Below are 22,661 nucleotides of genomic sequence, written 5' to 3'. Positions count from 1 at the left end.
CACAGGGGCCTGGCGTGTGCACTGGCCATGGAGGGAGTTCTCATATGACCAGCAACTCTGCTGCAAGGCTATTTCTGTCAGTGTCAGTGCACTCATTGTTGGTTCAACAAAGAGCTGAAGCACTCTGACTTCCCAGTAAGAAGAAAACAAAGACATAGGCTTTGGGAAGGGGAGAAGGATAGAAGCAGAAGCAAGAGTGCTTGGGATAGGTTAAGGAGAAGGATCACATGAGTGACGGACAAGGTGAGGTAAATGTAAGTAAAGATCAGGAGATGTCAAGAATCGAGTCAGCCTGGTTAAAATCATTAACTGAAGTTTTACTATCTCAGAGTAGATCTGTCACTTTCCTCAACTATTGCACGGTTTTGATCTAAGGCACTTGTTGACAATACATATCCTCATTTCAGAAGTGTCAAAATGAGTAAGTGTGTTAGATGACACATACTTGATGACACTTAGTACTCTGAAATGGCTTATATAAAAGCTCATATGCCATTGAAAAGAATCACAGGATCCTGTATGCTCTCAAATTCATCTTCCCAAATCAACCCTTGATTCCTGAGTAACACAAGACGGGAGATGAAAAATTCAGAAACATTAACAGCAAGAACTCAGCAAGGGAATCAACTGCTACTCCAGTGACTACATAAGCCGAGCCTTTGAATCTTCTGAGACAAAGAGAATTTCCCCTAACAAATCCATCTTGTGACAGAGACACAGATCTTATTCGGGCAGCATCTGTATCCCGGACACTTTGTTACTGGTGAGATTTGATCTGAGCTGCAGAGGTCTATGGAGCGGACCTCTACTTGTGCAGTGAGGACGTTTGTTTTAGCTAATTCTTTCCTCTAACAGCCCCACTCAGAAGTGCTTCCAATGACACCAAAAGCCTGAAAAGTTAAAATCCTCAAAATTGACATAAAGAATTTAAACTCTAAGTTTTCAAATAAATCTCAGCTAGATTATCTTACTGCCTTCCTAAATCTTTTCTAACATCAAAATTAAAGTGAACATAACAAAGTCTAACACATTTGTGAGAACTTCATTAGGTGGAGAACTATAAAGATAGTTTTTACCTTAGACTGTTCTTCATCCATTGAAGATTCTTCTGATGCATGAGGAGTATTACTTAAAGAGCTGCTTCTCTGATCATCAGCGGTCACTTCAGAAGGAGGTGCTTCTACCACTGACAGTCGACAACTCTCACTCCTTCCTCCACCTAGCTCCTCCATCCTTGAATGGGAAAAAGATCGAGACCGGGTTTCTTGAGAGAGCTCTACAAACTTCTCTAGGGCACTAAAAAAATCAATGCGATCTGTACTAAAATCTGAAATCTCAGCCTGGCAGCTAGGCTGGGGGCTTGGCGACTCAGGATCAGGGGACATGGGGAGGTCTTTCAGTCCAGATGTTAGCTCTTCCATAGGCAATAAGTGGACGCTTATGTCTGCTTTCAGTGCATCAGTCTCCAGATCTTCCACTGTTAAATCTGGGAACTTGTTGGCCATTTCTGGGACTTGCCCAGGTTGGATTAAGGCTTTGGACGCATGGCAGTTATCAAGAGGGAATTTCGACTCATTGAGACAAAACCCTGATGAGCATCCGTTGATATCATTTAAGTTTAGTTCATCTTCAATCTGTCCAGCATGAAATTCCCTGGAAGTAAATTCCAAGCAGATCATTCTTTCTTTGGTACACAGGGCTTTCTGATTCGTATCTTGTGGGACCACATGTTCCACAAAGACGGGAGGTATGGATGGGTGACTCTCCATGGTCTTCACCTCAGCAATCTGATCTGCTGAGGTGGTGATCTCCTTCTTGTTGAGTTCTAGTCCAGGTTTACAGATGGGTTCATGGTGATCTGAGAGATCACTGTCTGAATGAGATCTCCAGAGTTTGTTATGTCGTTGTTTGCTGTGGAGGACATACACAGGAATCACTTTACTCTGGTTTATGAAAATAGTCTACACCCTCCCAGGAAATCACTCCCAGATAAACTTAACCTGAAAAGTGATTTGATACTGCTCAATGGAACTAGACAATAAGCATTTCAAATTTCACTTCAACTAATAGTAAAGAAAGAAAAAAACAAGCAAAACAGAAACAATAAATCAGTATGACATTTGACTTTTTTACCTATCAGACTGACAAGAGCTAAAATGGCTGGTAACAGCCACTGTTGATAACAGTATGGTCACACAAGCCCACTCATATGTTGTTGGTGAAAATGTGAACTGTAGAATTTTAAGAATCTCTTCAAATCTAACCTGTTAGCCAACAATTCTTCCTTTTTCTTGGAGGATTATTATAAGTGCACAAATGTATACATACAAGGATAGATTCTGTGATACTAAAAATTACACACCAAAACAAATCACAGGCCATATATCTATATGTTATGAGGAATTTCAGTGGAATTCCAAATTACATTATTAAGTGAAAAAGTATGTTGAACACATTTCACATTAGAGTAAGTATAGGAAAAGGACTGGAGAAACATCAAACTGGTAACAATGATTCTTCAAGGACGGCAGAAAGACTTCTAGGGGAGGTTGTTACTTTCTACAATTCTACAATTTTTGAAGTTAAAAAAGTGACTTGAACTAAATTAAGCATCTTCTCCTTTAAAAAAATGAGCATATTTACCAATTATAATCAGAAAAAAAAATCTAAAACCAAAACAACATACAAGTCATACAAAAGGAAATATTATACTGGATTCTATTGCCAAGTTCTCATGATTGAGAGATGAAGGGGTTATATGTAGAATTAATGGCTGATGTGGAGGTGTGGGAGAGTGGTGGTCATTTTTCAGACACTTTTTTTTTTTTTGGGGTACCAGGGATTGAACTTAGGACCTTGTACTTTCTGGGCAGGCGCTTGTACCGCTGAGCTATATCCCCAGCCCTTGGTGGTCATTCTTAAGTTAGAAAATAAAGGTTGGTATCTCAGTGGTAGAGCTCTTTGCCTAGCACATGTGAGGCCCTAGTTTTAATTTCTAGCATAACAGAACTGAACCAAACCAAACCAAACAGATTCTGCTGGGCACGGCATATGCCTATAACCCCAGGTAGTTGGGAGGCTGAGGGAGGAGGATTATAAATTCAAGGCCATCCTGGGCAACTGAGGGAGACTGTTTTGAAATAAAAATAATAAAAAGGGCTAGAGATGTGGCTCAATAGTGCCCCTTACTTCAGTCCCTAGTATCATAAAACACACATATGCCAGGCATGGGGCGATGAAATCCCAGCACTCGGGAAGCTGAGATAGAGGGATCAATGTGAGTTTGAGGGCAACATAAGCTACAAAATGAGTTTAAGGCCAGCCTGAACACAGACTGAGAGCCTGTCTCAAAAACACAGAAAACCAAACCAAACCAAACCAAACCAAACCGAACTGAACCGAACCGAACTAAACCAAACCAAACCCCACATATATGTACACATTCAAACCAAAAACCAAACAAATGAAGGTAGTAGTAGTTAGTTTGAAAATCCTCTGAAACATAAAGAAGAGGATGAGCATACAGGACAGGCCATTTTCAGAAGGATCTTTGGATAAACACCATCATGCTAAGCAGACACTTCGCACGTATAAAAGCGGGGAGGGGCAAAGGAAGACATCCCTCTATCCCGTCTCACACCTGTCCTTTAGTTATTTCATGGAGTGAAGGTCTGAGGTGGGGGTGAGATTCCTTTCAAACCACATGCTACAGGAAGCACAATTTTGACGGCTTCAGCCGAATGGAGAAACGTGGCAGTGTGGTTGGTCAGGATCACCTGCTTGGTGACCAGGTCACTGAGTATGGTGGTACGGTGGTTTCTAGTTCAAGAATGACCACCATCCTCCCATACCTCCACATTAGCCATTAATCCTACATAAGATCTCCATGACTTACCAGCTGATGCAGAGTTACCTAACTGCTGGGTGGAATAGGAAACTCGGCCTCAACCACTTTCCCTGGGATCCGCTCCATAGTCATGCGCTTGCACTAATATGACCCCGTTTGTTCTCAACTCTGCACCTGCTCTCAGCTCCCCTGTCTGTCTGTTTGGATGGAGCTCTCTGACTCAGGCCTGCACAGCAGAGTGGTGTGTTCTCAGGTAGGAAGTAGGTCAGGCTGTTTCTGAAGACAAGTCTTAATCAATTAGCTGAGTGAGGTGGGGTTTTCACCCTTCCCAAGCTGCATGAACTCCAGCCACCCCTAGGAGGAGACAACATATCACACATCTCAAACAAGTGAGTGGCTGACTGCTGGGATAAGTGGGGCCAAAATTGTACATTATGGCTAGCCAAGGCCAATGCATTTTCTTTACAAATTTTTTATATCTGGATACCCTTGTTCCTGACCTAAATATGACTGTGTTCTCTAATTTCTATCTGACACCTACCATGAGGATGTTCAAACCTGCATCAATTCCTCTCCTTCTCCATGCTAAGACCATATCTGTGATGTGTGTAACTAGGGAGATAGCTCAAGGGTAGCTGTTCTCAGCCTTTTAATAATGTAAAAGAACATCTGTTCTTATCAATCAACAGGCAAATGAGAAATTTCTGATTCCCAAGAATCTGCCAAAGTACAGTTTTTTAATTTGGAGTTTAAGTTTTTTAAAGTATAGTTTTCAAAAAATGCTTACTGTCACTAACAAGTCAGGAGGGAATGAAAGTAATGCTAACGGGCATAAACAGTGCATGTTTCAGAGGAAGTAGCTGACATCATAGCTCTGCTGCCCAGCAGGGATTTCCTTTTCTTCCTGTCACAGATAATCATCAGAAAATACTAGGTTGAGACTCTGGAATGAAACTGATACAAAGGAAAAAGAAAAACCCCAAACTGAAGATTGGTCTAGTGGTACTTCTGCCTTTTTCATTTTTGCAGGAGGGCTTGTAGGAAGAGCGGCAGGCAGCCCTCTGGTACATCCTCATTATGACCACTGCCTCTGGAGCACTGGTACTTCATGTGCCCCTTCCCTTCCCGCTCTCCTCCCTCTAGCACCCCACTCACATGTAACTTCCCTGATGAATTTTGTTCTCATCGTTTCCTTTGTTTTAAAATGTCACCACATGTTTTGTACTTAGGAATATATTCCTTAGTTTTGTACTTTATGTAAATGAAATCATACATGTATTCTTTTATGACTAATTTTTCTTTGCTGAAATTATGTTTTTTAAGAATCATTGTGTGCAAATGCATAGAGCTGAGTGTGCTAGCCCAGGCCTGTAATCTCTAGCTGGAGGACTGAAAGCTAGAGTCCCACATAGGCAATTCAGCTACTCAGTGGGATGTTGTCTCAAGATAGAAATAAAGAAGGGCTGGAAATATAGCTCAGTGCAGAGGTCACGAGTTCAATCCTCAAGAGAAAAAAAAAAAAAAACCTCACAGAGTGTAATGAATATGTCACAGTTTATTAATCTATCTTGTAATGAACAGTTTTGGTTATTATGAATACCGCTGCCATGGACATCCTTATGCCTTGTACACATTTAAATTTCTCAAAACTGTTATATATAGGACTGGAAAACATGGGTCATGGTGTATGTGTGCATCATCAGTTTTATTTGGTAACATTAGACTATTTTCCAGCGATGCTTTGTTTGGAGCAGCATATTCTAATGGACTATCATTGGTAGGGGTAGATTTAGGACATTAGGTCATATCTATTATTTTAACTGTTAACTTTTAAATCCAGTTGACCCCCTGCCCAGTCTATTCCACACAGGCAGCAATTAAATAAGTTGCCAAAAGAACTTCAGAGTTGGTCTGTGGCCTGGATGATGCAACCAAATCTCAGATCCTTTCCCCTCTTGAGCGACCTCTGACCTGAATTTAGATTCTTGTAAACACACAGACACATACGAGAGGGCTGAGCCACTCGGGAAAAATTTGGCTTTATAATCAGTAAATGAACCAGAAGGAAATTTAAATGCAAAGATACATGAGACACCTCATTCTCTTTATCCTTTTAAAAGTTGTGATATGTTAGCTAAGATATCAACTCTCACACAGTTATACAGAGAAAAATACTGCTAAAAATAGAGTAGTTACAGGGAAATTGTACTATTTGTAGTTGCTTTTTAGCATAGTAGGGAGTCTGTAGAAAAGAAAGGAAAAGCACTGATTGAGTATGTTCTGTGAGCTGTGCATGGACCTAGATGCTTATTACCATTATTTTTGAGACAGGGTCTTGCTATGTAGTCCAAGCTGGCCTTGAACTCACTATGTAGCCGGGCTGGCCTTGAATTCACAGCAATCCTCCTGCCTCAGCCTCCCAAGTAGTGAGATTACAGGCAAGTATCACCATACCTGGTCTACATGCTTATTATTTAACTGAAAAGCTATTAAAATTCTTTTAAGGGAGTATGGTTGTGCACACCTCTAATTCTGGCACTTACAGAGGATGAGGCAGGAGGATCACAAGTTCAAGTTCTACTTGGAAAACTCAGGGAGACCCTGTCTAGAAATAAAAAAAATAAAAACAAAAAAAGTTGGGAAATGTAGTTCAGTAGTACAGCATCCTGTAGTACTGATCCCCAATACTGCCAAAAAAAAAATATCAATCTATCTATCTATCTATCTATCTATCTATCTATCTATCTATCTATCTTTTCAAATATCAACTGGGCTTGGCTATCACCTGACCAGGAGTCCATGTCCTTTCATTCTCAGGTTCCCTGGGGCTGGCTGGTCATTGTGCATCAGCTAACTTGACTTCAACGTCACTATCGGCAAAGCGACTGTAAAAGTCAACCCTCCTCCCTCAGGTCCTTGTGCGAGAAGCCTTCAAAGAATCAAAACTGACATTTCAGAGGACATGTAGTACAAATTCTCTCTGGCTACTACCCAGTTTTTCTTCCTTGCCCTCTTACACTGGAATCTAATACCAGAGACACATGGTCCAGCTTGCAAATGGTCTGCTTGAAATCTGAAACTGTCTAATGGAATATAAATCTGCCAGATACTTACATGATCAGAGTGCAGAAAAATAAACAGGGCTGGAAGTTTAATGAAGAATTTCAACACACACACACACACACACACACACACACACACACACACACACATACACACCTCCTGTCTCACTTCTAACCCACAACTATAAAAACAGAAGAAAAACCAGATACGCATAATATCAGTGGTTTTATGACACTTCCTTTTTAGGCCTAAAGGGGAATATTAAATAAGCATTTCCAAGCTTTTAATAATATTTTGAACGATGGAAAAGGTCTCTTGAAAGGGCTTTCACAGTTTGGCCTACACCCTTACACTCTGATAAAGACTGTAATCAATTCATAAATTACTCACTATTGGAACCTGGTGTCACTTTGTAAACTTCTCTTCTAAGAGGCCAAAACATGGGCTGGGGATTTAGCTCAGTGGCACAGTGCCTGCCTGGCAAGTGCAAGGTTGTGAGTTTGATTCCCAGTACCAGAAGAAAAACAAAAAAACAAAAACAAACAAAAAGTAAGAGGCCAAAACAGTAAACTAAAGTGCTCAGAGAGAGCTGTCACCTCCAGATAAGCATCTACTAGGTAACCACAGAGCTAGAAATGCTAGGAACAGGTTCTTAACTCCTTGAGAAAGTCACCACATGCCTCCTGGGAGAAGATATGAAATACAGGAAGAAAACACCTGGACAGGGAGTGGAATTTCTTTGGAAGTAGAACTGAGTGTGATTTTTCTAAGGATTTGACTCTCATGGTTACCTAAACCGCAAGGCTTGACAAAGCTTCAGACAACCGCAGAAGTGTGGAGATTCTTTTATCTTTGCTCTTCTAAGCAGACAGATTCTATTGTAGGACTTTGGGACCAGTAAAGTGTATGCTGGGCCCAATTCATCTGGATTTAAAGTACCAAGGTTTCTGAACAATATACATTAATGGCTATATACCCAATGACCACTTTTGTTACTGTCAGAGGCCTGACTTGGCTAGCTATTCACCGTCACAGGGAGTCAGAGTATGTAGTACTTTCTTAGCTCCAGAGGAAAAATATAAATGTTTCAGTCAATCCTGTACATTGTCTCCTTGACAAGACCCAGTGTTGGCCCAACAGTCTGGAGGGGAAGTCTATAGGAAGCTTGAAAGGTTATTCTCCCTAATTTAAATGCCCTTTTCCTTCAGCCATATTTAATTTACATGTAGATACCTACAAATGTGGGCGATACACAGCAATCATGAGGATGGAACCTCAAGGCTGAACATTAATTAAGGAAAGTAGAGCAGAAAGATGGAGCACACTAAAGTCCCTGATCACATCATCATCAGGCTACTTCTGTGTTAGGAGAGATGACAACTTTTAAAACTATCTGTAGTGTGGTGTTAGGGCAGATATTTCTATTTATCACTGCAAGCCTGCTCTTCAGCTTCTGCATCCTGCTGTCTGTGCTGACAGCTGATCAATAGACCACTTCAACAGGATCCCTTGTCTTCTGACTTCCACAAGGTTTAGCTAAAAAGGAGCACTAAGAGGAGACTGGAGTGAAGAGACTTAGGGCGATGTGTTTTTTTCTCTCTGAACTCCCCTCAGACTAGCTGTGTCTCCCTCACTGAAGGTTACTGTTTATCTTTGAAGGTCCCTTTTTCTATAAGAGTCTCCTTCCTGGTTCTGGTAATGCTTTTCTCTTTGGACTTAGGAAAACAAATAGGGGCTGGGGATTTAGCTCAGCAGCACAGCGCCTGCCTGGCAAGTGCGAGGTTGTGAGCTCGATTCCTGGTACCAGAAAAAAACCAAACAAAACAAAACAAAACAAAAAAAAACCCAAAAAACAAAAAAAGCCAAACAAACAGTATCGCTAATACAAGTTCCTTGATCTGCTACAATGCCATACCTTTAGAACTAACCTAATCTTAATATGAGTATGTAGTTTCTTGTTAAGATCCTTATTGTTGGAGGTATTTTATTACTTGCAGCTTAAAGCAGTCTAAGTGATCTCTCTAAACTGGACTCATATTTAAAATCTAGGAAAGGGGCTGGGGATTTAGCTCAGCAGCACAGCACCTGCCTGGCAAGCGCAAGATCGTGAGTTCGATTCCCAGTACCGGAAAAAAAACAAAACAAAAAAAAACCAAAAAAAAAAAAAAAAAGAAGAAGAAAGTGGAGTCGAGGCAGATATTCTCAAATCCAGAAGCCTTTTGGCTGGGGATTTAGCTCAGCAGCACAGCGCCTGCCTGGCAAGTGCGAGGTCATGAGTTTGATTCCCGGTACCAGAAAAAAAAAAAAAGAAAAAAAAAAAAGAAACTAAAATCTAGGAAACATCACAATCCAGGGGATTCTAGGAACACCTCCCTTTCCACTTTTTAGTGGAGTTAGTGTGTTTTTGGTGGTGGGAGGTAGTGGTTGATGATAAGGAAGAAGAAATAAATAGCATGTACACATACGTGTTCTCTGGGAACAGAGAATTAATGGATGGGAATTGATGAGGAATAACCCCCAACAATATACAGTAAACATTCACACACATTTTTATTCACAATAACCATGTGAGGTAGCTTTCTTGATGCTCATTTTACAGATGGGGTTGGGTTAGCATGGGAAATGTGAAGTAACTTCTCAAGGTTGCAGCAAGGGGGTGAGCAAGGAATGGAAACCAGATCTACCGACTCAAATTCTGTGGTTTTTCCCTCCCCACGGCTTAGCTTCCCTACATGAATCAAGCCCAGAAAGTCAGGACGGAATACAAAAAGAAAGGGAAGAGCAGGGGTGATTTGGGGGTTTATTATGTTTTTGTATCTTCATCTAAGATTTTTTCAAAGTTCCTTTAATATGTAACAAAAACCACATATGCTAAAAAAACTCAACCCAACAGCTTGCAGTAGCCTGGGATTCCAGAGTAAATACTGAAATTGGCAGGACACATCGTATCCTTCCTCTCAGCGGGTCACGTGAGGACATTGCCTAACATCTGTCATATGTGTGTTTGGGAATATATAATATTTATGTCTTGTGAAACCCTTAGATGCCTCTTTCTTGCCAAAAAGAAGTACTGTGCCCTACCTTTTGATTTAATCTAAAAATGTAACAAAAAATGTCATCAAAATCTGACCCCAAAGATGTACCAATTTTTTTAAATAGAGTAGGCTTGAGTATTCTCCCAGCCTCCTAAGAGAACAACTCAGATGAAGTCATGCCAAATGCTGAGTAAAAGGGAGGGTTTTTTTTAGTGGAAACCATAATGTTATTTTGTGGCCACATTTTCACAATACTTCAGGGGGTGGTCCCTCTGCTTGGATAGGCTGGAAAGCTATTTAACATTTTGTCCAGGGGAAACACAGCCCAGATTCAAGAGTCAAGACCAAGTCATGAGACTTGCTGGAGTCAAACCCTGGCACCAGCTTCAACTGCTTCTACGCAGCTGTGCTTTCCCCCTAGCAAACTTACCTAAAATGCGTCCATGTGGAAAAAACAGTAAAATCTAGCAATCCACAGAATTTCAGCATGTGGAATCTCAAGAAACTGATCAAGTCATTTTATGTCTGATACTTATTCCCAAGAGCAGCTGAAGGTAGTTTTCACCCCCAAATGGGCAGTGAATTAATTATTCATTTTAGTAACTACCAAGTTATTATTGGAAACAGCTGTGCCTTATTGATACAGGAAGATAGTGAACACCTAGCAGTGGATGTAAAGGAAGGCTAAAAAATAGTTTTTGTGAAGAAAACAATCATCAAAATATGTGATAAAGCCTAGAGAAATAGGTAATGTCAACTAATGCCTCTGAGTATTGAGCTTATATTTTTTCCCTTTATAATTGTCTGCATTTTTGCAAATAATATATAAAAAACTTCATTAAAAGCTTTTCAAAAAAAGGAGCCATGTGGTGGAACATGCCTGCAATCCTACTACTCGGGAGGCTGAGGCAGGAGGCTTGCCAGGAGTTTGAGGCCAGTCTGGGATATATAACAAGACCTTGTCTCAAAAAAAAGAAAAGAAAAGAAAAGAAAAAAAGAAATAAGCAGCTGTTTCTGGGAAATATCTTAATACCTCAAATGGATAATGAGTATTTGTCATGTGACCAAAATTACTAGAGAGGACTGAATGAAACCAAGCACCAAAGGAAAAAATACTCAAAGTAGTGGTGGGTATTTTTTTTTAAATGGCCAAAAATTTCCAAGAATTTGACTTAAGTCTAGCATTACCTTAGGTATAATTGGTATTCATTTTACTAAGGCAGTTGTATCTAGCTTTACAAGACATTGAGAAGTATTTACTAAAATCTGTACCCAGTTGAGAATGAAATAAGGAAACAGTATATCCATCTTTTAATTTATATCAACCTAGTATCAACCTGAAATATTAAGTACTAGGGGGCATGGTAGTATATATCTGCAATCCCAGCACTTGGAAGGCTGAGGCAGGAAGATCACTAAAAATTTGAGGCCAGCCTGGGCTACATACTGAGTTCAAAGCCAATCTGAACTACACAGTGAAACCCTACCTCAAAAAAGCCAACCCCCTTCCCCGCCAGAAGATTAAGTGCCTAATTTTCTATGCTAATCTTAAACACCTATACTTATTTTTAAAAATTTGATTGATAGAAGTTAAAAATCACATCCAGATTCGGCTGAGATCTGGCTATAGGAATGAACACTTCATCTTTCCTTCTTGAGCATGAAGGAGGGAGCATCTTGAGATGGTCACTGATGGACTCACCTTGCCAGTAAGATCCCCTGGTACTCTTCTAATTGTCTCATGAAGCTGGGGTTGGGCTTGGTCACTGTTCGTCTCTCCTTCACATAGTCGTAGGCTCGGTCCAGATTCCAGCCGTATTCTTTCATTGCATAGGCAATCACTGTGGAGGCTGAGCGACTCACTCCCATCTTACAGTGCACAAGACATTTAGATCCATGTTTCCTAGTTTGGAGGATTGAGGTGCAGAGTAGAGAAAAGCAATAGTGGGTACATTTTAAAAGCCAAGATCTAGAGTCTTCTGAGTCTCCTGTCCCACTCTCCCATTTTCATGTTGTGACATCTCCCCATCTCGGTACACTTATGTACCTCTCTGATCAAATGCAAGGGTAGGGGCTGGGGATTTAGCTCAGCGGCAAAAGCGCTTGCCTGGCAAGCGCAAGGTTGTGAGTTCGGTTCCCGGTACCAGAGAAAAACCAAAAAAAAATAAAAAAAAAAAACAAATGCAAGGGTAGGTTAGGCAGCTTTAAGTGTTCTCTTAAATAACAGTCAGCATTAACATTACGCCTCTTACTCATTCAACAATCATTTAGCATGCATTTTACCATATATAAGACAATGTGCCAAGTTGCCAAGATGCAAACATAAGTAACACATAGCTTTACCCTAATAGGTAGGATTCAGTGGGGGAAAACAGACAAAATTAAATATGTTAAGTGCAATGAGAGTAGAGACATTTTGAATGTAGAGACTGGAGTTCGTTTTATGTGCTGTGGAACATACTCATGGCGGGTGCTCTCCTGTGTTACAGGTGTGGCAATGATTCACTATTCCAATGTTATGGGTTGTTTCCAGTTTAAGTTCCAATAAGGGTTCTGTCCTCGGAGGAAGGTACAAGCCAAATGAAACCCACCTTCCCCTCTACTCAGACATAGCCCTAGATATTACTTTTCATGGCACCACAATTGGCGTCTTGTCTAGAGACTGGTTATACAACCCAGAGAGTATGAATGGGTACATTTAATGTGCCATATGCCTTTCTCAGTGGTGAGGGAAGAAGGAATGACAGCTATCTTTTTTTTTGTTTGTTTGCTTTCTGGTACCTGGAATTGAACTCAGGACCTTGTGCTTGCCAGGCAGGCACTGTGATGGGGATTGAACAGCAAGGCCTCATGCACACTAAACATGTGCTGTATTACTGAGTCACACTCAGGCCCTATTTTTTTTTTGTTTGTTTGTTTGAGAAAGGGTGTCCCTGTGTGGTTCAGCCTGGCCTCAAACTCAGAACAATCCTTCTGCCTCAGCCTGAGTGCTGGGATTACAGGCATGCCCCACCTTGCCCAGCTAGCCCATTGGTTTTTCTTTCCTTTTCTTTTTTTGTGGTGCTGGGGATCAAACTCAGGGCCTTGTGCGTGCAAGTCAAGAGCTCTACCACTGAGCCACGTCCCCAGCTCAGCCCATTGTTTTTTTATGGGTGAAAGGAAGAGAAAACAAAGCTACCATAAAGCTATACAAACAAAACACCTGAATCTCACTATGCCAGAGCTAATTACCTTGAGTATGACCATTCTTCAGTGATGCTAATTCTGTTAACAATACAGTGTCTGGCACACAGTAAGCCTTCAAATATTTGCTGAATGTATGAACAAACTATGGATTTGCTGATTACATTTGTCAGATGCTTAAGTAGGAACATTTTAAACTCTAGGAAAAAAGAACTACTGCTCATTATTAGTGTATATAGATTATACAGTTATTCCCAAAGAGCTATTCCAGTAAACGAAAATATGTATTTGTAAGCTTAAGGAGAAGTCAGTTCACTGACTTACTCATTCTGTGATGGTAAACAAAGCTTTTGCCTAGAAGCTTATAATCTTATTTCCAGAGACAGATACATGTGAGTTAAGTATTAATGCAAAGAAACATGTGGTTACATGCCAAAATGAATGAGCCAGATAAACTACAGGAATACAGAGAATGGTTTGGAATAACTGAAGCAGTCTCAAGAGGGAGGAAAGATTAGCCTTTTCCTTGTCAACTAGGTTCAAATTTTGATGTCCTAAGGTTGGCTTCGATGTGTGTCTGTGTGTTTATTTCAAATGATTTAGGAATATTTGTTTTATTTATGGTACTACAAGATTTTCACTTAGACTACAGTTAGGAAGCCAATGCCATGAAAGTTGGGACGTGTGACCTATATTTTCCCACTGACCTCTGACAACGCTAGTGCATCAAATTTCAGGTCTATTCCTGCAGGCACCAAAGGTGCTCAAACTTGGACAAAACAAACCTGAGTAAAATGCAATTATGAAATCTACTCCCATGAAAACATCTTTTTGGCATATTGTCAACTGGGGTTTTTCAGAGGACAGCTTCGAGCTCATGTAATGAAAAATCTAAGTCAGTTTTCACCTAACCTAATTCTACTCTTTAATTTCAGCCCCCATGTCCATGACACAGTGTTGTTCAGATTAAGGGCATTATATTAGCAAACTGAGGCCCTGATCAGTCTAAAATACAGGAGGTTCCCAGAGCACAGCATTTAAGGGGCCACTCCTTCTCTGATGCTGACCTACGCCCATGGAAGTCTGAAAGGCAGTGCCTCCATTTGTGCCTGGGGTGCTTCATATGTCTCCCTAATCCCAGCTGCAACAAGCCCTTCTTTTTTTTTTTGTTTTTTTTTTGTTTTTTCTCTGGTATCGGGAACCGAACTCACGACCTTGTGCTTGCCAGGCAGGCACTTTGCCACTGAGCTAAATCCCCAGCCCTAACAAGCCCTTCTTTTCACTGTAAATAGTGTTTTCCCTTGAAAGAAAAGTATGAGGTCGTTAGCCTTTTGTCTATAATTGCAAAGTCTCAGTCAGTTTTTTCCTTTATGTCATTTTTCCCTGAGTACCAATAATAAGTTATCTAGAGCGCTTGGCCCCAGCCACATGTGATGCTTCAGGAACAAGGATTCGTATATGTGTGAAGACTATTACTCACTTTGCTTTGGAGATGAATTTGTAAGTATCATTCCAGTAAGCCAGGAGATCCGTTGCTTCTTCATCGTACACACGGATGTTATGATACTCAAAGACTCCTGGGAAGAAGTTATCTATCTCTCGAGTGACATTCAAGATATACCGCACCCTGTGAGGAAACCAAGGGAGAAAGTGTGTTCTACTGCCCAGGCTAAATCCAATTCCCAGCACTGTTCTTCTTATTTAAAACATGCTTACTCCATATAATAAATATAATAAACAATGACAAAAGCCCCAAAACTAAGAGGCTGTTTAGTAAAGAAATTATTTGACAACATCTGGTTATGTCTGGACATGAGGGAGTTACTAAGCAAACAGCTATGTGCTAAGTTCAACATCTAAAGTTCTTTCTTTATTTTATGTAGTTCTGTGGATCAAACTTAGGGCATTCTGCCACTGAAGTACACCTCTAGTCTTTATTTTAAATTTTGAGACAGAGTTGTACCATATTGCCCAGGCTGGCCTTAAACTCATGATTCTCCTACTTTAGCTCCCAGGTAGCTGATATTACAGCCATGCACCATTACACCTGGCCTAAATTCTACTTTCAGTTTATGCATAGTTACACAATCTTTTTTTTTTAGACAGGGTCTCACTATGTAGTTCATGCTGGACTTGAACTTACTATATAGCCCAGGTTGGCCTCAAAATCAGGGTGATCCTCCTGCCTCAATCTCCCAAGTGCTGGGATTATAGGCATACACTACCATGCCCAGCACAATCTAATTTTTCATAGTCTCTTATTATGGCCTTGTATTTTTCTCCAAAGAATCAACCTAAGATCCCTAACATAATTTCTATCACTAAAATTGATTGTATAAAATCAGACTATTGACATGTACCCCAAGAAAATAGAAAAGAAAAAACTTCTTCCTATTTTTCTAAATGCAAAATTGTTAGAAATTGCTCTATTACTCTCTCTAAAATAATCAAAGGCAAACGAGGCCAGGGCTGGGAGGGTCAGAGGAAACTTGGACTTGAAACTCCTTTAACTCTATCTGGCTGCATTCTTGGCTGCTACAGCAGAGGGTGTGTCTGAGGGTTCTCTCATACTGAACTGTACACAGAAAAGGATTTATCAAAAATTTCTTTTATTATCTCTCACTGCAGCATCTCAAAAAATGCCTAGACATTACTAGAGTTTACTCCAACAACAGAATATGAAATATATTTTGAAGAAGCTGTTTCCTCCTCAGAACCAAATGCTTGAGAAGCTGAATCTGAAAAGTCAAAAAAGTGACTACAAAAAGAGAAAGACACAGTTAAACAACACTGTGTGGTTAAGGCCAAATGGCTAAGATGTTTCTGAGACGTGATCAGCCTGAGTATCAGAGCCCATTACTAGGAAGATTTGTTTTTTGAATTTAAAAAACAAGCACATGACTCTTAAAGAAGAGATTGAAGAAGACATCAGAAAATGGAAAGATATCCTGTTCCTGGACAGGCAGAACCAAAATTGTCAAAATGGCCATATTCCAAAACTGATACACAGGAGCTGGGTATGGTGGTGCATGCCTATAATCCCAGCACTTGGGAGGCTGAGGTAGGAGGACTGCCATAAGTTAGAGGTCAACTTGGGCCACACAGTGAGTTCAAGACCAGCCTGCACTGCAGAGTGAGACCTTGTTTCAAAAACTAAACTAAACTAAGCTGATATACACATTTAAGCAATTCTGATCAAAATACCAAAAGCATTCCTCACAGAACTAGAGAAAATTGATATGGAATCAGAAGAGACCTAGAATAGCAAAAGAAATTCTGGGCAACAGAAGAGGCACCAAAACCCCAGACTTCAAGTTATACTACACAGCTAAAGTAATAAAACTGACATGGTATTGGGGAAAAGAAAAAGAGAAATGTGGATCAGTGGAACAGAATAGAGGATGCAGAAACAACCCCAGGCACATTCAGCTACCCAATCTTTGACAAAGGGGCCAAAAACATATGCTGGAGGAAATATAGCCACTTTAATAAATGTATTGGGAAAACTGGCTATCCACATGCAAAAGGCTGAATACAGACCCACAGGTCTTACCATGCACTGAACTAAAATAGAAATGGGTCAAATGTCTAAATGTTAAAACAGAAACAATACATTGGAGGTAAAATAGGTAAAACTCTTGAAGGCATAGGCAAGGATTTTTTGAACAGAACCCTGATTGCACAGGAAAGAATACTAAGAATCAACAAATGAGATTACATCAAATTGAAAAGCTTTCCCACATCAAAAGAAATGACCAGCAGAATGAAGAGATAAATAGGAAAGCATTTTTGCCTGCTATTTTTTAGACAGAGGACTAACATCTAGAATATATGAAGAGCTAAAAAAAAATCAGGTCCCCCAAATAAAAGACCCAATCAAAAAATGGACAAATGAAATGAAATACATAAAAAAATAAATGTTCAACACCTCTGGCCATTAAGGAAAGGCAAATTAAAATGACACTGAGATTCTATCTTATTTCAGAGAGAATGGCTAGCGTCAAGAAATCAAATAATAACAAATGTTGGAGAGGCTGCAGAGAAAAAGGAACTCTTACACATTGTTGGTGGGAATGTAAACTAGTACAACTATTAAGGAAATCAGTATAGAGACTCTAGTTTTGACCCTGCTGTTCCCCTTCTAGATACAATATCTTCAAGAAAGAGTTAAAGACATATTTGCATACCAATGTTTGATGCAGCACAATTCACAATAGCTAAATCTCAGAAGCGGCCTATATGTCCATCAATAGATGAATGGATAAAGAAAATGTGGTATTTATACAGAGTTGATGGTTTGAGCCTGGGACTTAGAGCAGTTGGCTATGGTTTCACTTCAGGGCTTCCAGTGTTATGTTCCCACAGTGACTGGGTGAAATACAGCTATAGGAGATAGTGTGGTCAGAAAGCAGACTAGAAAGAGATCCTCTGAAGGGTTTGTGTTAAAGTACACAGGCTTCACCTCCATGGTCAGAGGACAGGCCCAGCCAGAGTTGCTCTGGATTTGAAAGTCAAGGCATTGGTCACCTCACCCTACTCCTACTGCCTGCTGGTGGCTGCATCCAGCATAGACCCAGGTCCTGATTGCCTGCTTTATTGACCAGCATGGACAGGTTCAGATCTTGACTTGGACACTGCCCCCAAATTGTAAAACCTGGAAGAAAACCACACATACCAAATCACAGGGAAATTTTTTTCTTAATGCATTTTGAGTATTCTTTAATTTTCTCTTCTTTCCTTTCCTCTTTGTTTCTTCACCAGTTTATTGAGGTTTGGGGAATTTTCCTTTCTCTCTTTTCCTTGCTTATCTTTTTTAAGCTTTTTTTTTTCTGTATTTTCCCCTCTCTTCCCTTTTAATTTTTCTCCTTTTATTTTTTTCTTATTTTTATTTCCCATGTAATTTCTTTTTTCTCCCTCTTTTCTTTTATCTTCTATTTATTTTGAGTTTTTTCTGTTACAATTAATTAACTCTATAAACATTCTTCTACTCCCCAATAGGATCTTTTGTATCACTTCTCTCTCTTCCTTCTCATATCATATAGTTTAAGGTTTCATATTTTTCCTTTTGCATTCCCTCATTCCCAACTCACTATATCTTTAATAGTATAATTACAAAGCTTTATTAATCTTTAGATAGTTAACTACATAAAATTATTGTTGAATTCTTTTCTATCATTAGTGGAGATATAGCTGTCACATTTAGTACATATTATCTATAAATCAATACCTGGGTTGTCTTAATGTTTACACTATAATTGGATTTCTTCTCTGGTTCTTATGGTATGTTAGTATCCAATTTGTTTTGGATGATACTCCTGTAGCCAATTTGCTTGATATTATCAGGGTCACAGAATTGTTGCTATCAATGGGTTTTCTCTGTAAGCCAAGACTCAAGTTTTGTGACATTAACAACACTAGAACATATTCCCAGAGAACTTAGTGTTGGGTCAATTTTGCTGCATCTTTCCCTTCCAAAGTAACTGAGATGGTCAGATCTTAGGATTGATGCAAAGGACTATAGTTAGCCAGGCCCCAAGTACATTACTGACAAGGAACTCTATACAAGAAATCTCTATATCAGCAACTAAGTCTTTATAAGTATCCATAAACGGAATGCAGCAAATCATTAATGAGATCATACATCATGACCAAGTAAGATTAACTCCAGGATGCAGAGATGGTTCAACATATGCAAATCAGTTAATGTAATACACCGGATGAACAGAAGCAAGGATAAAAATCACATAATCATCTCAATAAACTCAGAAAAAGCATTTGGCAAACATCCATTCATGATAAAAATCCTGAAGAAAATAGGTATAGAAAGTCTTTATCTCAACCTGATAAAAGCCATCTAAGATGAACAAATGACCAACATCATATCAAACAGAGAGAAGCTGAAATCTTTCCTCTAAAATCAGACAAGACAAGGATGTCTGCTATCACCATCTTGTTCAACATAGTTCTTGAAACATTAGCCAGAGTAATTGGGCAAGAGAAAGAAATAAAAGGGATATTGATAGGAAAGGAAGTTAAATCATTATCTGCAGATGGTATGATCTACAGAACAGGAAAAAATTTTTGCCAGCTATTCCTCAGACAAAGGATTACTATCTAGAACATATAAAAAACTCAAAAAATTAGAAAATTTGAAGACCCAATTAAAATAGAGCATCTAAAATGAATGTACAATTCGGAAGTAGAAACAGCCAGTAAATACACAAAAAATGTTCATAATTGTTGAGAAATACAATTAAAATAACATTGAGACTTCATCTCATTCCAGAAAGAATGGCTATCATCAATAAATCAAATAATAACAAATGTGGCAGAGGCTGCAGGGGGTGGGAGTGTAAACTGGTACAACCACTATATAAATTACTATGGAGATTCCTCAAAAAACTAAAAATAGAAATTGCATTTGACCCAGCTATTCTCCTTCTAGGTTATATTTCTGAAAGAGTGAAAGACATTATATTACAGTTATACATACATACTCATGTCTACAGCATTAAAATTTGTAATAGCTATATCTTGGAAGCAGCGTATATGTACATCAACAGATGAATGAATAAAGAAAATGTGACATTTATAAATAAAGGAGTAGTAGTTTGCCATAAAGAAGAATAAACTGGAGTCAGTGGTAGGAAAATGGATGCACCATCAGACCATAATGTTAAGTGAAGTAAATCAGGCACAGAAGCTTAAATATCAGATGGCTTGTCTTACATGAGAAACATATGAAGTACAAAATAAAAGCCAAAAAGGAAGGTAATAGCTTCATGAGTATTTACCTATGTCAAAATTTATCCAACTGTATACTTAAAATATGTGCAACTTGCTGTATGCCAGTTATATCTCAATAAAGTTATGTTAAAAAATAAAGATGATGAATATTCTTTCATGTACTTATTAGCCACTTATACATCTTTCAAGAAATGTCTATTCTGTTTATTTGACTATTTTTTGATTGGGTCATTTATTTTGAGGGGTAACTTTTTTAAAGTTCTTCATATATTCTTAGAAATTAGTTCTCTTTCAGAAAAATGGTAACCTACCTTTCTTTAGGTTGTCTTTTCACCCTGTTGTTTCCTTGTCTTGCGGAAGCCTTTTAATTTGATATAATACCATTTGTTGATTTTATTTTTAAATTTTTATCTATTTACTTCTTTATTCTTACTGGGAATTGAACCCAGGGCTTTCACAGTGAGCTCCACACCTAGCCCTTTTTTATTTTTTATTTTGACACACAGTCTTGCTAAGTCAGTAAGTTGGCTGTGACCAAATTTTGTGATCCTCCTCCCTTCAGCCTCTTAGGGTACTGGGATCACAGATGTGTGCCACCACACCCAGCTGATTCTTGATACTATTTCCAGTGCTACTGGAGTTCTGTTCAGGAAGTACTTGCCTGTGGCTATGGCTTCAAGTATTTCCCTTATATTATCGCCCAGTAGTTTCAAAATTTGTTTTTATATTTAGGTCTTTGATCCACTTTGATTTTAGTACAGTGTAAGAGATATGGATTTAGTTTCTGTCTTCTGTATGCAGATAACCAGTTTCTCTGGTATCATTTGTTAAAGAGGCGATCTTTTCTCCAACATATGTTTTTGGCCCCTCTATCAAAAATCAGATGACTGAAGGTTCATGGGGTTGTTTCTGTGTCTTCTGTTCTATTCTGTTGGTCCACAAATCTATTTTTGTCCCAGTACCATGCTGTTTTTGTTCTTACAGCTTTGCAGTATAACTTGAAATCCAGTATTGTGATGCCTTGTGCTTTATTGATTTTGCTCTGGATTGCTTTGGCTATTGTAGGTTTCTTCTGGTTCCATATGAATTTTAGGATTGTTTTCTCTAGTTCTGTGGAGAATGCTGTTGGTATTTTAATAGGGTTTGCATTAAAACTATAGATTGTTTTGGTAATATGGCCATTTAAAAAATATTAATTCTGCTGACCCAAGAGCAAGTGATGTCCTCTTCAATTTTTTTCTTCAGAGTTTGGTAGTTTTCATTATACTAGTCTTTCATTTCCTTGGCTAGGTTGATTCCTTTTTTTTTTTTTTTTTTTTCTTTTTGGGACAGGGTCTTGCTATATAGTTCAGGCTGGCCTTGAGCTCATTTTGTAGCCCAGGCTGGTCTTGAACTTGCAATGATCCTCCTGCCTCAGGCTCTTGAGTGCTGGGATTACAGGTGTTTGCCACTTGGCTAGGTTGATTCCTTGACACTAGATATTTAATTTTCCTTTTTTTTTGAGGGGGGAACTGGGATTCGAACTCAGGACCTTGTGCTTGCCAGGCAGGTGCTTGTGCTGCTGAGCTACATCCCCTGCCATAGATATTTAATTTTTGAAGGTATCATGAATAAAATTTTTCCTGATTTCATTATTGGTGAACAAGAATTCTACTGATCTTTGTGTGTTGATTTTGTACCCCATCTCTCTTTTTTTATGGAGTGGGGGATTGAACCCAGTGGCTTCTACATGTTAGGGAGGTACTAGTCTACCACTGGGTCACATCTCTAGTTCAGTTTTTTTTTGTAATGGGATGATCTTTCTCCTGAAGTGAAGTTCATTGAGAAATGTAGCTGCATTAGCTAAGAATTAAAAAGGGAACAATGATAGCTTTTGGCTTATTGAATATTCACTGTAGTCTTAATTGCTACAGTTGTAATAACCACACTGCCTAGGGGTAATTTTTTTAACACAAGGTAAATTTTCTTAATTTCAGAGATTGCCCATTATATATATTCCTCACCTATTTAGTCTTTAAACAGCTACAAAAGGACAAAAAGACAGCACTGAATCTAATTTTAGTCTGTGGATTACTACTAGCTGAACAGTGTACCTGATCCACAGAAAATGCTCAATGAATGTTGAATGAACAGCTGTGAACCCAAAATATGTAGTTTTATGTGCTCTTACACAACATAGAGACCCAAAGCTATGTCTGAGTTTAAACTGCACCAAAGACTTGGACATTGCTTTTGAAACCCTTCTATTAGATGATCTTCCCTTGTGTGGTAGTGCATGCCTGTAATCCTAGCTATTTAGGATGTTGAAGCAGGAAGATAGCAAGTTTAAGGCCAGCCTGGGCAATTTAGTGAGACCTTGTTTAAAATAAAAAAGGACTAGAGATACAGTTTAGTGGTAAAGCATTTGCAAAGCATACACAAGGCACTGGATTCAATGCCCAGTACCCACAAAACAAAACAAGACAAAACCAAACCAAACAAAATAAAACAACTCCCCCAACCCAATTCAGTTGATCTTTCCTTGGAGGTTGAAATAGATGACAGCCATTTTAATTTTTATTATTTTATAACTGATTAGAATTAATTAGAAGTAACTCTTAAAATTAAAGTTACCTACTGATACCTCTTTGATGGGAAAATGTGAAGATTAAACAGGGACTTTTGTCACATGAGAGTGTCAGAAATTGCTTTGTATTCTTACCCTCGGTTCTGTAAGTCTTCTAAATTGGAAGCATTCCACTCTGAGCCCTATGGAATGAAGAAGACAAGGTTAAATATTATTAGGA

General features: G+C 39.0%; 1 protein-coding gene across 3 annotated transcripts in view; it reads right to left on the bottom strand.

Moving 5' to 3' along the window:
• The window catches only part of Ssh2 (slingshot protein phosphatase 2), a 252,863-nt gene that overhangs the window by 8,443 nt on the left and 221,759 nt on the right, over window positions 1–22,661 (bottom strand). For all 3 annotated transcript variants that reach the window (XM_005402672.2, XM_005402673.2, XM_013503356.1), the window contains 4 exons: window positions 22,577–22,623; window positions 14,609–14,755; window positions 11,648–11,848; window positions 1,077–1,911 (listed from right to left, as the gene is read on the bottom strand). In XM_005402672.2, coding sequence (XP_005402729.1) covers window positions 1,077–1,911; window positions 11,648–11,848; window positions 14,609–14,755; window positions 22,577–22,623 — 1,230 coding nt within the window. The remainder of the gene's footprint in view (window positions 1–1,076; window positions 1,912–11,647; window positions 11,849–14,608; window positions 14,756–22,576; window positions 22,624–22,661) is intronic.

The sequence above is a fragment of the Chinchilla lanigera genome, unplaced genomic scaffold (assembly GCF_000276665.1).
Source record: "Chinchilla lanigera isolate Chin_1 unplaced genomic scaffold, ChiLan1.0 scaffold00080, whole genome shotgun sequence".
Taxonomy (NCBI): domain Eukaryota; kingdom Metazoa; phylum Chordata; class Mammalia; order Rodentia; family Chinchillidae; genus Chinchilla; species Chinchilla lanigera.
This window is presented reverse-complemented; position numbering and strand designations above follow the sequence as displayed.